The sequence below is a fragment of the Lithobates pipiens genome, unplaced genomic scaffold (assembly GCF_037356315.1).
Source record: "Lithobates pipiens isolate NorthernLeopardFrog02 unplaced genomic scaffold, aLitPip1_a1.2 Scaffold_18, whole genome shotgun sequence".
NCBI lineage: Eukaryota > Metazoa > Chordata > Amphibia > Anura > Ranidae > Lithobates > Lithobates pipiens.
Window position 1 is genome coordinate 448,091,587 of NW_027507758.1, and position 18,953 is coordinate 448,110,539.

Sequence of the window (18,953 nt, forward strand, 5' to 3'; positions counted from 1 at the left end):
AGGCCTGCCACCAATGCAGTGGTAGGTAGGCAGTGTGGCAAGTGACATTCCGCATATGGTGACAGGTGACGTGGCAAGTAACATTCTGCAACTGGTGACAGGCAACAATGTAATAATAGAAATAATGTGCTTTAATCACCCTGACACCATATCAAGCATGGTGCCGTGATGATTGAAGCGCTAACACCAGCCATTGCATGCGAAAAATCGTTTACCCCCTGGTCCATAGCACAATTTTCTTCCACGTAGCCAGTCCCCGGTGCCAAAAAGTTTGGGGATCACTGCCTTGAGGCACATACGCATATTAGAAAAACAAGCCCATTGACTTGACACTTCACCCTTGTGTTAGTGGGAGAACAAAGTCATACACCTGTCGCAGACGCATGAATTCCATTTCATACTCGATGGCCAACGCTGATTTACTAGAGAAGTAGAGCATGTTCACTTTGCAAAATAATTTTCACTTCGGTTAATGAAGACCAAGCTGTACTGACTCCAATCATGCACAATCAAAAATCCTGTATTTTAAATTTTCTTTGCACATGATTGGGTATTCATTGCAAAGTGGATTTTATAAGTTAAGTGAAACGTAATAAATTAACCACAAAATATCTGAAAAAAATAATAAAAGAAAACTCCTGCAGCATGAAAAATACAATTACCAACATTACCTACTGAACAGAATAACTTTATTCTTACAAACCCATTTTAATTAGATTGTCACAGTACAGTCATAAGAAAATTACAACAAATAACAAAATATTTTTTAGTCTATTTGTGGTACACATTGTAACAGTAAATTGTATACCTAATCACTGCTTAAAACAGCAGGTTCTCATCTAGGACATTTATAAACTTTTTACATGGGTCTTCTCCTTAGAGAAAGTCCAACATAAGGACTTTGAATGTTATCTCCTATCTGTTAGGAGATTGTACTAAACTATTCAAAAAACAAAAACAAAGTAAACAAATACAGCCTGGACTATCACACATTACATAGTGGTCTGTAACAAATCAAGTCAAAGCTTAATTTAGGAATTTAGAAAGTGGCAACAACCCTCAATATTCAGTATTATTCACTGGGGACACCCATCACATTAATAGTCAGGCTTAGGCAGGGCCAAATCAACATGCGTGTATCTGCACAGACCACCCAATGTTTTTGGGCTTGCTTGAGGACAAAAGAAGAAAAATGGTGGAATGTAAAAGATGCCAATGAGTAAGTATGCCAAGCTTCCAGCAGTGATCACATGTAAGGTGCCCAGCCTAGGTACATTTGGCTCAGAAGGTTTTCATCAGTAGCTTCTTGAATCAAATAGTGAACATGTCCTTCAATAGACAGTGGAAGGCCTTTGATACGATTTCTTGTCTTTATGACACCCTGCAGCCTTTGTTCAATGTCAAGCACATGGGTTTTAGCCTGAAACCAACATAAAAATATCATTTAATTTCTTTTATAAAAGACAGGAAAGTATGCTTTAAAGTGGCTGTAAACATCAGACATGAAATATGAACAAAGCATATCCCTCTACAGTGTGCACTTGTCTCAATCCAGAGCACCAAGTGTAATTTCTGTCTGCTGCTTCATTCCTCTGCAAGAGTCACTTCAGACACATTTTCCTAACACCAAGAGGCAAAAAGGTGGTAGGGGAGGGAATTCCAGCATGCAGCCTGTAATTGACAGCCTCAACTCCTGTGAACTGTGTGAAGGGAAATGTGTCCCTTCTCTCCAATCAGTGCTCACTGTGCTCTGCAGAGAGTAACTTTGGCTGCCCACCCCACTGCTTTCTGGAAGATGAGACAAGCTGTATTATACCTCTGTATTATATCTCTGGACTTTTAACAGATGTAGGGAAGAGAAAACTTCAGTCAAATAGGTAGCGCTTATGTAGAATTGGTTTCATCTCTATATCACTTGAGGCCAATTACTTCACTGGGTATATGTAAAGGTTTACAACTACAATAAAGCGAACATTACTATTTTATTAAAAACAACAATCTGTGGAAAATAAACAATATACACTCTAGAAGGGAAAATAAAACAAGATAGATTACTGCCTGCATTGCCTAAACAAATAGTAAGCCACATTCTGGGAATCAATAACAGACACCTCCAGTTGCCTGCAAATATCTATCAAGGACATCTCTTATAAAAAGGGTGTAAAAACAGACATTATCAAAGAAGTTCAGACATGGCTCCACTTAACATGTCAGTATTGACCAGTGAAGCCACCCATAACTTTAATATGGCAGCAGTTCCAAGCAACACCTTACTTTTCTGCAAAATAGACCACCTCAAGTTTGGAGACACCTGGACACTCCTAAAGGAAACACCCCAAAGTTCCTGGGATTATTCCAATAGGTTATTTACATTTAAGTTACTCCAGGTGTAATTTAAATAGTGCCACAGATGTGTAGACAAGGGAAGTTTTTTTAGGAGGATTTTTAGGGGTGCCAAGCAAAATATGAAAGAACAGGCACCTGACAAACCTGTGCACAAACCTGACTTTTTTTCATTGTTTTTAAAGATTTGTCCATCAGCATGAACTGTACAGCCACATTGAAAAATATTCTGGCTACATGCATTATACATACATCTGCTAGTAGACAAACATTTTCACAGTACAAACCTTTTCATTGACAACTTCTCCAGTCTCATTAGCTTGGACTTTAGTACCCCCACGAGCAGGTTTACTCCATTCCACCAAAGGATCATGCAGGAATGGTTTCAGTACACTGGAAAACAATCAATGTGCTAATATTTAATATATATAGAAAGAAAGCATTACTTAAAGTTGCTCTAATAAGGGTGTGACTTCTGTTTATGAGAACGGTTTTCTAGGAAACGATGCTGCCAAAATACATACGTACAATAGTCATTGCCTACAAGTAATATGAGTTTTAGTTGAATTTAGAAAATTTTAATCACACAAAGAGAGGGTATACAATACAATAGCAGACACTTAGCAGGAAAGATATAAAACAACCCAAAGGGCCCTTTTTAATAAAGTAACAAACAAGTAATGTGTTCCATTTATATTTTCATGGATTGCAGACATTTATAAAATGGAATTTTTGTATTTGCTGTAAAATCTATTTCTTGGAGTTTGTTGAGGAACACAGGAATCCAGACATTTGTGAACTGCAAAATGAAAGCTGTGTCTGGAGGATCTATGCATTTCACCTATATTAAGTGTTCTTCAGGCTCTCTCTATTGGTTAAGAAAGAATCAAAGGAGCAGTTATATGAGAAGTTACATAAACAAACTACTCTCTATTGGATAATTTATGTTGTATCCACTGTGAGATCATAATCTTATCCATATGTTATACCTATGTAACAATTGTATATACTGACAAAAGGTATCTAGAGTAGATATACCAGCCAGTTAGACAAAATGACATGATATGGGATCCAACAGAGGAAAAATGTCATTCACTAACACATACATCAAACCGACAGATCCATTGCAAAGGGCTTTATTTTGCCCAAATGTAAGCAGACTGGTGTGAAAAAGGTGACACAATGGCAGTCAGAGAGGGATCCTGAAGAAGCTTTAATATAGGTGAAATGTGTTGATCCTTCAGATACATCACTGGACTGTGCGGTTGTCAATATGTTTTTTTTATGGATAAATTAATGTTTTATTACAATAAATAAATAAATGTTTTATTGATTTTTTTTTTCTGTTTTCGGGCACTTTAAATATCCTCATTTCCTCAGTTTTCCCTTTTTTAGGGTAAAAGAGGAAATGTATTTTATATTTTGATATCTTGGGGGATATAGCCCGTTATGAAATAAGGTCTATCATAAACAATTCTGGTTGCAAAATGAAAGCCCTAAAACAGATCTACTCTACACAGCGTACAAGTGGATACATGAACTGAGTAGATGCATTGCCTTTGAAAAGCATACTTATTATCTTTGTAATGTCATGCGCATTTGACAATATATGGTCTTTGTCTGTTGGTGCAATAAACTGCACTGTTAAAAATCACATTTCTTGAGCCATTAAGGCAGAACTAAAGTTCTGCTTTCAAAAACTATGCGCAGGCGAGCTCTTTACTGTATAGAAAAGGAGATAAGCAATGTCTCTTCTGAAATAAACATTGCAGCACAGCGCCTGTGTGCCAAGATGATTGCACTCCGGTGCATGCAAGGGAATTACATCATCCAGCTTCAGCCAATGAAGATGACTGCAGCCTGGCACCTGGAAGTAACCTCGTAGGTGATGTTGAGAGGAAAAGGCAAGTATTGCGCAGTTTAGCTCCACTTTAAGTTTGTAATATTTGTGAGAATCTGTTGTCATATCTCTTGTCAATAATGGAGTGATAACTTTTTGTTGGTAACATTATGCCAACTGTATTTCCCTCTGAACATGCCCTGGAGCACTGTTTCTAGGTTTTGTTTGAAAACAAAAAAGCATTTATTGGATAAAAAAGGGGCAAAAAAAATACATTTTTTAAAAACCAAAGGGTTTTTTAGCAGTAAAACTTTTAATGTTTTTTATTTTTTGGTAGAAAATTTCTTAGAACCCCCAAACAAAATATATATTTTTTTAAAGTAGAGGCCCTGGAGAATAAATTGGCGGGTGTTGCATTTTTTTTTATGTCACACTGTATTTGCGCAGCATTTGGGAAAAAAAACTATTCTTTTAAAAATTTTTAATGAAAAAATAAATAAAATACATAACCCAATCTCTTGGTGAAACATAAAAGGTGATGTTATGTCACGTAAATAGATACCAAACAAGTCACGCTTTAACATTTCGCACATCGGTGCAGTGGCAACAAGAGGCGCAAATTTTACTATCTACAGATGACATTTTAAATGCCTTTGCAGGTTACCGCTTCAGATTTACACGGGAAGTCTGGTGCTAGAAATACTGTCCATGATCTGACGTTCACGGTCATACCTCGTGCGTGTGTGTGTGTCCAATGCATGCGTTCACCATTGTGCAAGAGCTCAGTGGTACATTACATTTTAAATTTTTTTGCTAAATTATTTATTTTATGCTAAAATCAGCATTTGTTTTTTATTTTAACAAGAAAACTATTTAGAACCCCCCAAACATTGTAAATTATCTGAAAGCAGAGGCCTTGTAGAAAAAAAAAACAATGGTAATTTTTTATGTCACATATTTGTGCAGCTGTTTATTAAATGTATATTTAAAAGCCTTTGTAGTTTATTAGTTTAGGGTTTAATTTGAGCTATGGCAATAGAATTATTGCTCTCACTCCGTTTGCTGCAATACCTCACATGTATAATCAATGTTTATAGATGTGTGCTGAACCTAAGTACACATCTGCAGGTGTGTGTCAGTACTGGGGGGATGGGGGTACTATTTTGATTTATTTAATCTCTTTTACCCTCTTTTTCAGTTAACATTATTGTTTTCACAAGGGATGATACGAGAGGTCTGCAGGGCTGTAAATATGATCACTTTTACAGGAAAGCCAATCGCCAGCTGAAAAAAATCATACGAAGATCATGGCTGCAACTACGATCCTGGTATAACCACTTGACCAGGATGAGGATATTTATATTATGTGCTGGACATCAAGCGAATAAAATGTTTGCAACCAGAACAGCACAAACAGAAAAAGAAAGTAAATAGGCTGTAAAAGTCCAACACCCACTTTACCCCCTTAAAGTGTTTGTTACCTTAAAAATAAATAAATTAGATCCTGTTCCTTTAAAGCATTTCATACAGCACAGTGATTGTGCTGTGTAATGTGCCCCCCTGTATCACCTGAAATACCTGGCCGACATTCCTGGTTCCGTCCTCTCCCTAGTAAACTGACCATGGTATATCATGGCTGCTGAGCCCCGACACCGTGGTCAGTTTACATGCCTCCGTTATCTTCAGCCCTGCTCTGTCCTTCTCTGCCCACAACTCTGTACTCTCCCCCCTGCCTGTCAACTCCCCGATCCTCCCCTCCTGCTGTCAAAATATATGCGTTTGCTTTCTATAGATCCGTCTGTTAGATAACATGATTTTCCCTAGTGTATGTGATTTATAAAAATATTCTGTAGAATACCTTATTTCTTTTCAAGTGCAGCTCACGCGACTGCCCGCTGGTCTCCTATTCTGCTCGTCCCAGTTGATGTCAGCGGGGGATACTCAGCACCTCCTCCTGCAGCTATCAGATTGGGAGAGGAGACCAGCGGGCAGTCACGTGAGAGTGCTCGGAAATAAGGTATTATACAGCATATTTTTATAAATCACATACACTGGGGAGAATCATGTTATCCAACAGACGGCACTATAAAAAGAAAAAAAAGTGGCTTAGCAACACTTTAATAGAGATAATGAGCCTGCACACGGCAATCCCCTTCAAGACAAATTTATTTCAAATATAAGTGTCAACAGGGTTACTTGAAGATGTTACACTTAAAATAACTATACCTTAAAGGATATAACATTGCTCTAAGCTCATCATTTACCTACAGAAAAAGAATGTACATTTTTATCATGTATAAAAATACAGAGAAGTACGCATTTACCTCATAAGTGGTTCTCTCTGGTCTCTCATCAGTCTCATGGTGACTTCACAGGCACGTCTGAAAAGACCTTCTGTACCCATAGGACCCATTCCATTAACCATGTTATGTGTCATCCGGAATGGGACAATTTCTGGAACTTCAAATGTTTCACCCTAATAAAAACCAACTTCTTATTAATACATACAACATAATTTATACAAACATTACAATCTTTAGAACTTCGTTTAGGACCAAACTCTAAAGAGTTTATATGAATTGCATTACAAAGAATTGGGATCTCTGCTGCTGTGGTAAATTTCTGAGGGATTAGATGTGATATGGCAGGGCCACAGATTTCCACTTAGGGACCATGTAGGTAGACATGACAGACAAAAGCTGTCAGTGCCCCTTTATTCGTTTTTTTATTTTTATTTTGTTAGTGCTGCTGGTAGAAGAACTAAGCAGTAGGCTGGTTGCACAACACTATGCATTGGCAATGTATTGCTTTCTTTTGTGCCACGCATGGCAAGTGTTCTTTATGTGATGGTACTGTAATGATTATAGCTCCTCAAACTTGATCTGTCATGTACATAAAGGGACTATAAACTAACAAAGGGCAGGCACCAAGTACCCCTGCTTGTCTACAAATCAGTTCCTTTGTGCTAGGGAGGACCCCCGATCCAGGGTAGAGGTCATAAGAATAAGTCATGCTCTTTCAATGCAAACTCAGCCCCCTTCATTAAAGAGTAAGTTTGCCTTTACAGAAAAATCTGTAAGGTGAACTTACACAAGACCCCCTCTCCCCGGTCTTGACCCTTAAACGACAGCAGCCCAGGCATAGCTTTGGGAGGGGTTTAACCCCTTCCCGCTCATCCCAGTGTCCTTTGAAAAAGTTATGAATGCTGGAGGGCGGAAAAAATTGGCCGATCACATAAGCAATCTGATTGATTGTCATAGCGGTTACATGATTGAAAGCGGGTCCTGCCAGCTACCGATCATTAGCGGGGACCAAGAGCTTTTTACAGCTCAGTCTCTGTGCTGGGAATGTGCTATTAACACAGAAACACTAGCTGCCCAGCAGTGAATGTGTGTGGCGTGTGGGCGGTAAAGCACACCCTTTTGCCGCTACACACGTGTTAGGCGGTCAGAAATGAGTTAAGCTCCAGTTGCATCTCGGATACAGGTCCATGCAAGTTACAAAGAAACTGATCCTGGTGCCTTTCCAGGCTCTCCCGTGCGATCAGGAAACCAAATTACCATAGAGCTGGCCCTGGACCGGAAGGTCCCCAGCCATCTCTATGACCCTGGGAGGCTGGAAGCGACGTCATGGCGTCACTTCTGGCATTGGCAGATATAAACACTGCCAGTTTTTTTTTCTTGCAAAGCAGAGATCAATGGTTTTTTTTGTTTGATATCATGCTTTTCAGGGTAGAGGAGATATCTGGTGTTCATTGTCCCCAGATATCTCCATAAGGTGGACCTGTCATGCCTTATTCCTATTACAAGGGAGGTTTACATTTGTTATAATGGGAATAAAAGTGATCAAAAAAAATCTAATAAAGGGACAGTGTAACCATTATTTTTTTTTTTTTTTTTTAAGTGCCCCCACCCCTTCGTGCTCGCACACAGAAGCAAATACATTCGTAGGTTGTGACTGCATATGTAAACCGCCTTTCGCGCCATACATGTGAGATATCGCTGTAAACTAAAGTTGCATGATTAATCGTCAAGAATCTTTATTGTGATCTTGACTAAAGTGTTTCCAGATTCTTTCTATGCAAAGAATTCTCTCTGCTCTTCTGAAGCCACAGCTGTCAAAGGAAAGGAAGGAAAAAAAAACAAGCAGTCTGCCAAGAATCAAAACATTCTTTATCAGTTGAACTTAAGTATAAACATTGTAACAATTTGTCACTGGAATAGACTTCCTGTGTAAGTGAAAAAAGTTTAACCCCTTAAACACAAAACCTTTTTCTGGTAAAATCATTTTCCTGACAGACTCCATGGCAGCAACGTGTGGGTTAAGTCCCGCCTCCACTACCCTATAGGACACTACTCCCATAAATCTTTGCTCCCTGCCCATGGCCGTGTTCTTTTTTTGTCCTCCTCCGTGGGACCAGACGTATGGTCTTTCTACCTGAAGATTGCTCCCACACGGTTCCGTCGTTGGTTTGGCCGAAAGCGACTGTGGATGAAGTTGTCGCATATCTCCGTTAAGCCCTAGCTACTAGCGGGGTATGGAGTGGGCAGTTGGATATAAGCGCTGGAGGAAAGCCAGGAGCCTAGCCACTGGCAGGCAGGCTGCGCATTTGGTCGGATAGCCCAGCTAAATAGCAGGTGACCTATTGTGCCCTAAGAAGTCCGGTATGTATTGTGCTTACCTTCGGCCTGGAGACGTTCGTGTGGGAGCGGTAAGATTGTTCCTCTTTTTTCATGGCAGCAGTTTGTGTTTGTTCTTTGCCTTCTTCCCTTCTTTTCTGTTCGTTTTTTTCCTGTGTATAGGTATATGGGTTTAGACATTGCGGTCGGATTAGCCTGCGTTCCAGCCGTCGCTCACTTCCTGGTTTTCGTTAATACGTTCGTTCTGCGCATGCGCGAGTACGACTCAGGATCGAGGCTTGGTTCGCGCATGCGCGATAGCGGCAAAGTGACGCTATTCGCGCATGCGCGGTAGCGGCGCACGGGACGCGGTGATGACGTCATTAAGGCGCCTTATTTAAACATGGGATATAGCCTGCAAGCCTTGGGAATGCTTGCAGGTTATTTCGTGACTTCCCCTTGTCCAGGTTCTCTGCTGTGGAGGTAGGTGGCCTTCTGGGAAGATGGGGGTGGGCATGTGTGTGTGTTTATAGCATCCTCAGCCTTACTTATATGTCTTTGCAGCAGTTATGGAGACCCTTAGAGATACGGATTCACCTCCGCCTGTATGTGGCCAGCCCTCTCATAATAGGTACTGTCTGGGGGGGAAGTAAAGGGGGGGGGGAGGGGTCCGGTATTAGTCAGTCTGTTATCTTTCCTTATCTGTATGTCTCTTCTATCTCTGTCTTAGCCCATCTAGATCAGAACAGCAACGCAGCTCAACGCACAGAGGAAGCGATTCTTCTAAATCTTACCACCGGCACTCATATTCCAAGTCTAAGCATCACGGCTCACCCTCTAGATCTGGGCGCCGTAGCGAGGATCGATCTCGCTCCTCCAGGGCTCATTCCAGCCACTCAGTTATCAACTCTTGCTGGGGATGCAGATCACAAGTTCCCATTGGAAAATCCCTGTGTGACCTCTGCTTTTCCAAAGCCTCTAGTGAGAGAGGGGGTACGGACCAGCAACTAAGATCCCTTGTGGAAAAAGTGGTGAAGGAGTCCCTCAAGGGGATCAGGGCCAATCAGACCCCTGTGCCTCAATCAGAGTCACCTCAGTCACCAGTCAGGGAGTCGCATGCTCAAGAGCTCTGGGAATCCTCTTTAACCAGCCATCATTCAGCTGCTGCTTCAGACAGTGAATCTGAGGAAGATAGTCCCTGTGTGGGTTTTGATTTTGCTTTACTTTCCCCCTTGGTGAAGGCCATCAGAGAGGCTTTGAACTGGGAAGATGAGGTGGCTAATCCTTCCAAGCAAAGGAAGTATTTTAAGCAACTTAAAAGGGAGCGTCTTAACTTTCCATTTCTGTCTGAACTTGGTGAGGTCATCACGGATGAATGGAGTAAAGTGGAGAAAAAGAATAGTATGCTCTCAAAAGTCCTAAGGTTATATCCCTTTAAGGAGGATGAGGTCAAGCATCTGGAATCGGCTCCTCTTGTGGATGCAGCGGTGATGAGACTAGTAAAACACGTGACCCTTCCTTTGGAGGATACAGTTTCATTTAAGGATGCTTTAGATAGACGGATTGATTCCGATTTAAAGAGAGTCTACCTCACTGCCGGTATGGCATGCAAGCCAGCATTGGCTTTAGCGGCAATGTCCAAAGCCATGGAAGTCTGGACGGACGGTGTGGATGATACCCTCAGAAACATTTCGGAGGAAGTCGCTAAAAGTTCTCCTATTCAGGAGTTACGGCTTGCTTCGGCTTTTCTGGGGGAGGCTTCGATTGACATCATCCGCCTAGTGTCCCGGGTTATGCTTTCGGCTGTAACCGCAAAGCGGGCCCTATGGCTCCGTCCCTGGCTGGCTGATCCAGCTTCAAAACAGGTGTGGTGCCGTATCCCTTTTGAAGGTTCTTCCCTTTTTGGGAATAAATTGGATAGCGCCATATCCCGGGCTACTGGTGGTAAATCGGGGTTTCTTCCTCAGGACAGACGTCTAAAAAGCCAGAAGAGATTTTTTCCTAAAAAACAGTATCAGGAGCAAGCCAGGGAAGCCCGTAGCTATAGACCGGGTCGGGAATATTCTAGATCATGGAAATCAAGGCAGTCATCCTTCAAGAAATCTGCCAAGAGCAGTGCGACAGGAGAGAGGGAACCAACCAAATCTTTTTGAGATTGGGCCCGCTCAGATAGGCCAGGTGGGGGCTCGTCTTCTACATTTTCGGCATGTCTGGGCGGCCTCAATCAAGGACTTCTGGACCGTCAGAACGGTCTCTTCAGGCCATTCTTGGACCTTCAGCAGGTCCCCAAGACTAAAGTTTGTTCCCACCTCCCTTCCAGCCTCAGAAGAAAAAAGGCAGATCTTGTTGGCCTACGTGAAATCTTTATTGGCTCAAGGCGCTGCCGTACCCGTGCCAGACGATCAACGAGGGAGAGGAATTTATTCTCCTCTTTTTATGGTCCAAAAGAAAAACGGTTCTTGGAGACCAGTCATAGACCTTACACATCTGAATCATTTTATCAGAAAGGAAAGGTTCAAGATGGAAACCTTGTCGACAATACAACAGTCAGTCCAGTCAGGCGACTGGATGATTTCAATAGATCTAAAGGACGCGTACTTTCATGTCCCTGTGGCAGAAGATTTTCAGCAGTTTCTGCGATTTTCAGTAGGAAAACTACATCTCCAGTTCGTTTGTCTCCCGTTCGGACTTTCAACATCCCCCCGAGTGTTTTCAAAAGTGTTGTTGGCCGTAGTGGCTCTATTGAGAACCAAGGGAATTCGTCTTCACCACTATTTAGACGATCTTCTGCTGCTAGCCCAGGACAGAGACCGTCTGTTAGTGCACAAGGAGCAGGTCATCTCCACTCTTCAAGAATTCGGTTGGATCCTGAATCTAGAAAAGAGTCAGTTAATTCCTTCCCAGTCTCTGGTATTCCTAGGCGCACTCTTCAACACAGTGAGGGGTACCATCTCATTACCCGAGGAGAAAGTAGTGGAAATTCGGGACAGAATCCGTCCGGCCCTCTCAGCCTCCCATCTTCCGGCTCTTCAGTGCTTGAGAATTATTGGCACCATGGTGGCAACGATTCCGATGGTGAAGTGGGCCCAATGGAAGATGAGACCGTTTCAAAAAGGTTTTCTTCACCAATGGCTAGGCGACAAGACTCAACCTATCCGGATCACATCTTCAATGAGAATCTCTCTGCCCTGGTGGCTTCAGAAGGTGAACCTATTCAATTGTCATTCCATTCTCCCCATCTCGTGGATAACAATAACTTCGGATGCCAGCAACAGGGGCTGGGGCGCCCACTGTTTGTCGGAAGTAGCACAAGGCACCTGGGACTTCCCTTCCAGGGGGATGGTGTCGAATATTCTAGAATTGAGGGCAGCCTTTCAGGCACTCCTGGCCTTTCGTCATCTGGTCTCAGGAACCTCGGTCCTACTCAGACTAGACAACACAACAGCAGTGGCATATATAAGGAGACAAGGAGGTACTCGGAGTCTCTCCCTTCTTCAGGAGGTAGAGCCAATCATGTCTTGGGCTCAGAAGAACCTGGTCAACATTACAGCAACTTATGTTCCAGGAACACAGAATGTCCAGGCGGACTTTCTGTCTCGAGTCAGTCTGGACAACAACGAATGGTCCCTTCACGTAGAAGTTTTCAGGTGGATTCTAACATTGTGGTTCGTCCCAGAGGTCGACCTATTTGCCTCCCCTTGCAACAAGAAACTGGCAAGATACTATTCCAGGTTTCGGGATCCTCAGGCCTACGGAGTGGATGCTCTGACGGATCGATGGTGGTTCAACAAAGCCTACGCCTTTCCTCCAACTCCTATTGTTCTACAGTTCCTGCGGAGACTCAAATCAGAAGCAGTAGAGGTGATAGCTGTAATACCTTATTGGCCCAACAGGCCATGGTTTCCGCTTCTAATGCTCCTCAGTGTCAGGGATCCGATTCCCTTACCTCTCAGATCCGATCTTCTGTCCCAGGGCTCGAAGCTCCATCCCTGCCCGGCCCATCTATGTCTGAGGGTCTGGTTTTTGAGAGGGGAAGGTTAGAGGCTCTGGGTTGTCCAAAGGAGGCCATCCCTACTCTCATGAGTGCTAGAAGGAAAAGTACCAACCAGGTGTATGAGAGGATTTGGTCTAGATTCACAAATCACTTATCTTCCAGGTCTTGCTCCGATGGTAATTTGACGGTTCAGGATGTTCTGAGTTTCTTACAGTCCGGACTAGACATTCCCCTATCTGTCAGCGCTCTTCGTGTGCAAGTCTCGGCAATTTCAGCCTTTTCTGGAATATCTTGGGCTAAACATCCTTTGGTTCAGCAATTTTTTAAAGGAGCAATTAGACTTAGACCACAGAGGAAACCCAGATTCCCCAAGTGGGATTTACCCTTAGTTTTCGACTTCTTCTCTCAACTGGACAGATCACATTCAGTCAAAGAATTGTCCCTAATGACATCTTTTTTGGTAGCCATATCCTCAGCGAAGAGAGTCTCTGAGATTCAGTCTTTAGGATCAAAGGAACCTTTCCTCACATTCTTCCCTGACAGAGTGGTCCTAGTGCCAATGCTGGGTTCAAACCCAAAGGTTACCTCGGTCTTCCACGAAAATCAGGACATTACTCTTCCTACCTTTAATTCTGCTGGGAGTCAGGATCTTCATCCTCTCGACATGGGAATTATTCTGAAACGGTACCTGGAGGCGACAGCTTCTTTCCGGCAATCGGATTACCTTTTTGTTCTTTTTCATGGCAAAAACAAAGGCCTTAGGGCTTCGGTCAGATCCATCTCCACGTGGGTGGTTCAGGCGATCCAGTGGGCTTATAAAGAGAAGGGCTTGGCTCCTCCTGAGGCGGTTACGGCACATTCCACGAGAAGTCTCTCTACTTCTTGGGCAGCTTCACGTCATGTGGCTCCTGAGGTTATCTGCAAGGCTGCCTCTTGGTCGTCCATTCATACATTTATGGCTCACTATTGTGTCGAACCTGCCAGTTTATCTTCTGTTGATTTTGGTTTAAAGGTGCTGTCAGTGGACAGTGTTAAATAAATCTTGGTTCAGCATTTTTGCCCACCCGAGTGTGTTTGGCGAGTTATTTCCCACACGTTGCTGCCATGGAGTCTGTCAGGAAAACGTAAAATTCCTATCAAAATACTTACCGTAATTTTCCTTTCCTGATGGACTCCATGGCAGCAGGAGTTCCCTCCCAAAATGGCTGGAGTAGGCTAGTTATCGAACACGGCCATGGGCAGGGAGCAAAGATTTATGGGAGTAGTGTCCTATAGGGTAGTGGAGGCGGGACTTAACCCACACGTTGCTGCCATGGAGTCCATCAGGAAAGGAAAATTACGGTAAGTATTTTGATAGGAATTTTCCGTTTTTTATTGCTGGAAGATTACTTAGAACCCCCAAACATTATATATAAATATTTTTTTAGTAGACACCCTAGAGAATAAAATGGTAGTTGTTGCAATATTTTATGTCACACTGTATTTGCGCAGCGGTCTTTCAAATGCAATTTTTTGGGGAAAAAATTACTTTAACAAATAAAAAAAACAAAACGAACCAGTAAAGTTAGCCCTTTTTTTTTGTATAATGTGAAAGATTTTATGTTGCGAGCATCGTGAGAGAATCTTTTTTTTCTAAGCAAACAAATCGTGATTCTCATTTTGGCCAGAATTGTGCAGCTCTACTGTGAACGTTAGGGCAAGAGCAATAACTCTACCACAAGAGCTTCACTGTAACCAGTAAAAAAATGTAAAGCGTAGCCTAGGGAGATTTTTAAACACTTCAATACCAGGCACTTTTACCCCCTTCATGCTCAGACCAATTTTTAGCTTTCAATGCTGTCACACGTTGAATGGCAATTGGGCCCTCATGCAACACTGTACCCAAACAAAATTTTTATCATTTTGTTCACACAAATATAGCTCTCTTTTGGTGGCATTTAACCACTTCCCGCCCGCCATATAACAAAATGACCGCTGCAAAAGTGGTTACATTATCCTGACTGGACGTCATATTCTCATCATCAGTGCCAATCAGTACTGCCTTTTCAGGGCTTATCAATGATGGAGAAAACGTACTACTTTAAAAAGTTTTGTAACAGAAACAAAGAAAAACTTTTTTTTTTCCATTTTTTTTTTTTTTATAGCGCAAAAAAAAAACAACCCATATGGCGATCAAATACCACCAAAAGAAAGATATATTTGTGGAAAAAATTTTGTTTGGGTACAGTGCTGCATGACCGCGCAATGGTCATTCAAATATATATATAAAATGAATGAATGAATGAATTGATTCATCAGTTTAGGCTGATATATATTCTTCTACATATTTTTGGTCCAAAAAAAAAAATCACAGGCATATATTGATTTGTTTGCGCAAAAGTTATCGCGTCTACAGACATCAAGTCCGCCCAACCTGTATATATCTGCTTGAGCAGGTTGGCTAGTGATTATAATGTTTGGGGGCTCTTGAGTAATTTTTTTGCAAAAAAAAAAAAAAATATGATTTTTTTACATGTACGAGAGGAATGTCACAATTTGCCTGGGCTGAAATTGGTAAAAGTATAACTAAAAGACAAAACTTTTTCTTTAGTTTTAGATAGAATGGAGAAGGATTAGAACCTCTGTAAGTCTTTATTGCTGTCTGTGCCACCATTACGGAGATTCCCTCTCTCTGTGTTCTGTTTAATATTATCACTGAAAGTAAAAGAAAACCCCATATTTTGGGTTGTCCCCAGAAAAGTATTAGGGGGAAATCTTCCAAAGGGCACACAAGGGTATAACCAAGGAATTTCCTTAATTTGCAGGGATTTCCTCTCACTTCCTGTTTGGCTATGGGACAGGACGTGAAATCTCCGTAATGGGACACAGATATAGGGGGGCTGACAGGGGTTATAGCCTTCCCTTGCGCTATCAAAAATAACAAAAAAAAAAGTTTCGCCTAGTTCTACTTTAATCACTTGGGATCCGTGCTATTGCCAAATGACGGCATTAGCGCGGACCTACTTTTCCGGGACTACGTCTATTGACGTCGTCCCGTGCACGAGCGGCGTGCGCGCCCCCTGAGCGGCGTGCGCGCCCCGTGATCGGCGAGTCCATGAGACTCGCCTGATCACCGATCCGTGCAAGGGGTCGATCCCGGCCCCTTATCACGTGATCAGCTGTCAGCCAATGACAGCTGATCATGTGATAGAACGGAGCCGGTAAACGGCTATTATTCCTCCTCGCGCTGACAGCGCGAGGAGAAAAAAAAAAAAGCCGATCACCGGTGGCCGTGATCGGGACATCAGTCCCGATCACAGGCAGCAATACAAGCGACCACCTACCCCCTGCCAGTGCCCACCTGCCCCCTGCAGTGCCATCCTGAATAAAAGTGCCCCCCGTCAGTGCCACCCAGCAGTGCCCATAGTGCCCACAGTGCCACCCACAGTGCCCACAATCTTCCTCAAAGGTGCTGCACCCCAGTGCCGCCCATCAGTGCCCAGCAGTGCCACCTATCAGAGCCACCTATCAGTGCCACCTATCAGTGCCCATCTATCAGTGGTACCTATCAGTGCCCATCCGTGCCACCCATCTGTGCCACTTATCCGTGCCATCTTATCTGTGCCCATCTTTGCCCATCAGTGCCGCCTTATCTGTGCCCATCGGTGCCGCCTTAACTATGCCTATCAGTGCCCACCAGTGCAGCCTATCAGTGCCCACCAATGCAGCCCATCAGTGCCCACCAATGCAGCCTATCAGTGCCGCCTAATCAGCGCACTTCAATGAAGGAGAAAAATGACCCGTTTGCAAAATTTTATAACAAACTATTAAAACATGATTTTTTTTTTTTTTGCATCTTTTTTTGTTTGTTTAGCAAAAAATAAAACTCCCAGCTGTAACTAAATACCACCAAAAGAAAGCTCTATTTGTGGGAAAAAAATGATAAAAATTTCATTTGGGTACAGTGTTGTATGACCGCGCAATTGTCATTCAAAGTGCATCAGCGCTGAAAGCTGAAAATTGGTCTGGGACTGAGGGGGGTTTAAGTGCCCAGTAAGCAAGTGGTTAAAGCAGAGCTCCAGTCTATTAAGTGAAAATTAGGCCAGCAGCTACAAAAACTAAACAGCCCAGGATCCAGAGGTGCACTCACCGCAATTGTTTTCTTCCTCACTGGCATCTTTACTATGGGCACCCGGCTGTGACAGCTTGCAACTTCACAGTCGGGTGCCCACTGCACATGCGCGAGTGGCGCTGCGCTATGTGACTGGCCCCAAAGTCTTCTGGGACCTGTCATGTGTCCTAGAAGACTTTGGGAGAGAGGGGGGAAGGAGAACTTCCGCTTCTAAGGCGACTGGAGCAGAAGTGGAAGTGGGCACCTGTGAAGCTCCCACCTCCTCCCCCAAAAGCTCCATTTCACAAACAAGAGCCAGAGAGGAGGCAATTTCCCCTTTTGGGTGGAGCTCTGCTTTAAGGTAAGAAAAGCATAGAAAAGTGTCTGTATTTTGCAGTTTGGTAATTTATAAATTTTCATAATTAATTCAATATATGATGCAGTATATAGTCATAACCTGTAAAATGGCTATTTGTCCTCTGGTAACCAAGGGCTATATAAATCAATGTTAACCACTTGCCGCCCGCCCACCGTCAAATGACAAATGGACGGTACAGCTGTCGTTCTGGGTGGACGTCATGACGGCGCACCTGTACGGCGAATGCAGTCGCACCTTGTTGCTGACACGGCTCTTTAATTATGCGATCAGCTGTGTCCAATTACAGCCGGTCACATGTAAACAAGGAAGTGCCAGTAATTGGCACTACTCGCCTCTCACTGACGGTGTATGGCGAGGAGAGCCGATCAGCGGCATCTCCTCGCAGGAGACAGCTAGATGTAATCAGGGCACTGATGATCAGTCTCCTGATTACATTAGAGCGCCAGAAGTGCCAGCAATCAGTGCCCATTAGTGCTGGCAGTCAGTGCCACCCATCAGTGCCTGTCAGTGCCACCTATCAGTGCCCCCTATCAATGCCCATAAGTGCAGCATATTAGTGCCTTCTCATCAGTGCCACCTAATCAGTGCCCATAAGTGCCACCTCATCAGTGCAGTCTATTTTAAAAATGTTTGGTCGTTTTTTTTTGTAAAAAATAAAAATCCCAGCAGTGATTAATTACCACCAAAATACAGCTCTATTTGTGTGAAGAAAATAAAAATTTCACATGGTTACAGTGTAGCATGACCACACAATTGTCATTCAAATTGCGACTGTGCTGAACGCTGAAAAATGGCCTGAGCAGGAAGGGGGTGAAAGTGCCCTGTAGGTAAGTGGTTAAGCTCCTCAGGTAATTACTACTATACCCATATTACTTTCATAATCGACAATCAAGAAACCACATTCCCACAGTATAACACAGAGAAGTTGTCATATAACATGTCATATAGGTTCTGTTCATGACTTGTGTACCTTGTTAAAGAGACAATTAAAATCTACGTGGACACACTCTCCTGTGAGGGAATCAAATAGAATATTCTCTCCATGGCGATCTCCAAGGCCTAAGATATAGCCAACCATGGACATCACAGCTGTGGAGCGGCAGTACGCTGATCTGCTGTTATACCTAGAAACATTTCATAGTCACATTAGAATAGCTTCATAGATTAGTCCCCGAAGCCTTTAAATAGTTTAGAATTATGGTTCAAATTGATTCATAAATGTCCTGGCTCAATTAACACTCAAATATCTGTAGTAAGGCAAGATGATTAACAATGTACAGATAAATCGATATATTATCCAGTTGTCCGTTGAACAAGCCATCTACACTATAAAAATATCTCCATGAAATAATTATGGCTAGTGCAGCTGCAGTTTACAATTCAGTACTGGAAAGTATAGAATGTATTCCTCAGGAGAAAAACTGATCCCAGTAAATGGTTTAAAGTGTTACTAAACCCAGGACCCTGCATTCACTATATCTGATCTCCCACAGTACACAGAACATGAAAATGCAATTATTTTAGTAAATATAAACTTCTAAATTCCTTTTCTCATCAGCATTATATAGCAGTTTTGTGACTTCTATCAGTGCCTGGTTAAAGTTTGTAGGAATTTTCATACTGCACTGGCTGTCCTATCAGGACGCAGGACCACTGACCCTCTGTCTGGACAGTTATGATACCACTCT

At 42.7% G+C, this 18,953-nt stretch overlaps 1 protein-coding gene across 3 annotated transcripts in view; it reads right to left on the reverse strand.

The window, feature by feature from the left end:
- Window positions 1-672: 672 nt before the first annotated feature.
- Window positions 673-18,953, reverse strand: part of ATR (ATR checkpoint kinase) — a 182,090-nt gene continuing 163,809 nt past the window's right edge. For all 3 annotated transcript variants that reach the window (XM_077488215.1, XM_077488214.1, XM_077488216.1), the window contains 4 exons: window positions 18,236-18,389; window positions 6,508-6,659; window positions 2,631-2,736; window positions 673-1,420 (listed from right to left, as the gene is read on the reverse strand). In XM_077488215.1, coding sequence (XP_077344341.1) covers window positions 1,247-1,420; window positions 2,631-2,736; window positions 6,508-6,659; window positions 18,236-18,389 — 586 coding nt within the window. In that variant the 3' untranslated portion in view covers window positions 673-1,246. The remainder of the gene's footprint in view (window positions 1,421-2,630; window positions 2,737-6,507; window positions 6,660-18,235; window positions 18,390-18,953) is intronic.